At 38.5% G+C, this 4,000-nt stretch overlaps 1 protein-coding gene across 2 annotated transcripts in view; it reads left to right on the plus strand.

Annotated features, from left to right (window-relative positions):
- ADIPOR2 (adiponectin receptor 2) overlaps positions 1–4,000 on the plus strand; it is a 65,813-nt gene that overhangs the window by 43,686 nt on the left and 18,127 nt on the right. For both annotated transcript variants that reach the window (XM_045295904.1, XM_004710290.2), the window contains exon 3: positions 3,133–3,252. In XM_045295904.1, the coding sequence (XP_045151839.1) occupies positions 3,133–3,252 (120 nt within the window). The remainder of the gene's footprint in view (positions 1–3,132; positions 3,253–4,000) is intronic.

Consider the following 4,000-nt stretch of genomic DNA (forward strand, 5'->3'; position numbering starts at 1 on the left):
GAAACATTTCGTGAGCTTTCAGACAAAAATATAAAAGAAGCATTTCATACCAAGTTGCCCTGATCTTCAGCTCTATGGATTTATTTCACACCTCTGAGTTTCCAAGGTTTTATGTAGAATAAAGAGAGTAGCCTGTAAGGTTGTCCTACTTTTCCTGTGCTCCAAATTCTTTTTAATGGGGGATTAGGAGCCAACTTTTATTCACTCAACCAAGGAATTATTTTGTTTAAGTGGTTTACTGAAACCAAATTGGTAAGAATGCCACTGTGTGTTTATTGAATGAAAGCTAACTTACAAAGAGATTCTTGTCTGTCAGTCATTTTATTTTATTTCTCTGGGAAAGTCTACCTAACAAATTTAAGAGTAGAGAATTGCTAGTGAGAATAAGATGAATGAGATGATTTTAAAATTCGTTTCTATGCCACTTTAATAGAGGTAAATGGTGAATACAGGTTAAAGGTATATGAGGAGGCTTTAAAATTTTTGGGAAAATTACTATAAGCCTCAGATTTTGGAATTTAAGGTTAGATTTAGCTTGTTGACTGGCTTTTTTACAAAAAAGATCATCAAAGTTACCTGTTGATCAAACAAACTAGATTTACTACTTCCTGCAGTAAACATGAGCATAACCCTCGGGAGTCTCAGCAGTGGTTCAGTAACGAGAGAGAATGGGTGGATAGTCTTAGTGTCAGAGCTAAGTGCAGGCAGCTCTGTCAATATAAGGATCTTGTTGAGATGGGCCGAGTTTCAGGATGTGCTACAGCAGGGCTTCTTGAGTCAATATTTGTTTGATAAGGGAACAGATTTACCTAGTCGAGCAATTTATTGTCCTAGAAAGGACTTAGTTGAACAGTTTTTTTGTTAGATTAAGTGAATGTTTGAAAAGTTCTGGAAGCTATTAATGAAGTCATTTGCTGGTTTGCATTCTTTTCTTCTGGGTGGAATTTTCATGGAACTAGTAATATTAAAGTCGTGTTGATGTAGGGGCCTTAGATCTCAGTCCTCATACTGAAACTGTATGGATTCAGAAGGGCTCCGCTCTCAACCATATCTGTAAAGGCAGGCTGATGTCCAACAAGGGTATGCGGGGCTCACATCGAGGTGTTTGACCATGTCCTGGATAGTTTTCTAATATCCATGCATGGTGGTATGATCGCAGCTTTCTTTGGCAGTTTGTCTACTGACATCAACCAATATTTAAAATGTTATTTATGTCTTGCTGCTCTCCTGCATGTATCTTTTCCAGTGTGATTTTTCTTCTTTCTCTCTCTGCCATTCCTTTATTCCAGAATGTATTTTGGAGTCAATTTGAGCTACACAGTCTCTATCTTTGAACTACGCATACCTTTTTTTATTACAGTTATTCATGTGACTACTCAACCCCATAAAGACAGTGATTATACTTTATTCATTTTATTAAAATCCTCTCAAATATTTATTTTAGTTAATTCTGTTGGGCAGTGATGGGTTAAACCAGATGAAGCATCTCATAGATTTATGAATTCTTTTCATATTAGACTTATGTTACATGCCTTATCTTTTGTCTGTGTGGTTTTCTGCCTTCCCAAAGGCAAAATATACTCTAGATTGTCATTTTAGGCTGCATTTTGGACAGATAATCAGAGTCAGATGGCATTGTGTTTTGAAAAGAAGCAGCTTCATCTCTAACGCCGTCTTCTTGCAGATCGGTTTTCTGAATAGAGGAGAGGCAACTGAGTGTCTTTGTACTCAGTTGAGAGCACCGACCTCTCTTCAAGTTTAAATATAGGGTGGTTTATTCATAGAAAGCTGAGAGAGTGTATTTTTTATGCTTTTAGTTGGACAGCTTCAGTTTCAATCGCATAATCCTTTCCTACAATGTTTGGTTTTTCTTGAACATTGTCTTGGTGGGTTAATGGTATGATAGTGAAGCTAAGTATAGCATGTATTTAGTACTTGTATGTGATTCTTTAAATGTAGATGCAAATTAGTGTTGTGTGAGAGCATTAAGTATAGTGGCTAGTAGTTGCTGGATGGGAAATTGGAAATAATAATTTCCATTAATGAAAAGGATTTATAATGGAAGTCAGGGACTGTATTTCTACAGTAGTACAAGCTTTCTGAACTGTCAGTATGTGACATAGACCCAGGGAAAGCTTTCCTTCCTTGTCTTCCTTGTCACTTTTTTTTTTCTTTTTTAACATTTTATTAGGGGCTCATACAACTGTTATCCCAATCCATACACACATCAATTGTGTAAAGCGCATTTGTACATCGTTTCTCAAGACATTTTCTCTCCATTTAAACCCCCGACATTAGGTCCTCATTTTTCCCCTCCTTCCCCGCTCCCCCCTCCCGCATGAGCACTTTTAAAGACGGTTTATTCTCCAACAGTTTTTTGGGGACATAATTCACATATCATACAATTCAGTAGTTTGATCGTTCAATCATATCAAGGAGAATTGTACAATCATCACCCCATCAAATTTTTAGCATTTCTTATCCTCTTTTTCTAGCCATTGTTTAATTCTGCTACCTTAGTCCTAATTTATAATCTTCTAACCCTGGGAACTGCAGTCTCTGCCACCCACGTTTTTCTGATCCTAATTAGCAACTCCTTGATGCTTGAAAAACAGTGATAAGAATAGGTATCTAATAAGGTATTAGAAGACTTATAAGTTGATAACCTTTTACTGCTTGCCATATGTTGAGAATTTAGCAAGTATTCTCTTTTCCCTAACACTCCCACCCCCACCCCAAACTCACACACATCTCCCCAAGCACTTATCACACTTTATTTCAATGATTTGTAGCTGCCATGTGTTAAGATGCTTAGAATTTTTCCCTTCATTGATTTCTTTAATTTTTATAATACTACATGGTCTTAGAAAATAACTCTTGAAAAACAAACTAATAAAATTACTCCAGGAATTTTTACTGAAACAAAAAGGGATGCTGTTGTAGTAGATGGATTATTTGATTGTTGAGAAGCTTGGGAAACAATCATCTTTTAATATCCATAATTCTACAATAAATTGATACTTATCTGGGGCTTTGTTTTGACCTTATGAGAGAGAGTTTCATTCTGACTGTGTTGATTGTTTCACGTGACTCCAGTGTCTGACCATGATTGTCTCTGTGATTACCTGGCAGAGTTCTGAGGAACACGAGTGCAATGATGAAGCCTCTCAGGAAGATGAGAGGTTTATGGGCATGTCCCCTCTCTTACAAGCCCATCATGCCATGGAGAGAATGGAAGAGTTCGTTTGTAAGGTAAGACAGTGATTTCTTGTTGTTTTCATGCTATTTATTCCCCAATGGAAACCTCTAAGGAGAACAGTAGTTCCTTAGGTTTTGGGACAAAATGAGAGCATTTTTATGATTTTAACCCTGCAAAGCACAGTACGTGTATGTGCCTGGAGCATACATGATAAAGTTTTGATAAAACTAAAATATCTAATAAACATGTTTTCCTGATGCAGGTTGATGATTTTAATATCTGGTTGATTAATAGTTTATGTAAGGCTCGGTGAAACAGAACTGAGGGTAGTTGATGTCAAGACTTAAAGGGGAGATAAATGAGCTGATGCCAGGGGCTTACGTGGAGAGCGAGCTGGGTGTTTTGAGAATGATGAGGGTAGTAACGAATGTACAAATGTGCTTTATACAATTGATGTATGTATGGATTGTGATAAGAGTTGTACGAGCCCTCAATAAAATGAGTTGAAAAAAAATCTAGCCACCATCTCATTTTACAGGAGAAGCTCCAGCACCAATGACATACGTCCAAGGCCACACACCTGTTGCGACACCCAGTCCCCAGATACAGACTTCTCCCTAGGACGTCCCCTTACACTCTAGTCCCGGCATCAGGACTGGAGGCAGAGGCTCTGAGACCCTGCCCAGGGGGGCCGTGGTGCCTCCTCCTCCCCAGTCCAGCAGGTGGGAAGGAGTCCTTGTCCCAGGATCCCAGGGCAAACCCTCCCAGGCCTCTACCACTGACCAAGGCAGTAGCTCCATC

Source organism: Echinops telfairi, unplaced genomic scaffold (genome assembly GCF_000313985.2).
Source record: "Echinops telfairi isolate 266 unplaced genomic scaffold, ASM31398v2 ScPeMD7_6273;HRSCAF=7185, whole genome shotgun sequence".
NCBI classification, from domain to species: Eukaryota; Metazoa; Chordata; class Mammalia; order Afrosoricida; family Tenrecidae; genus Echinops; species Echinops telfairi.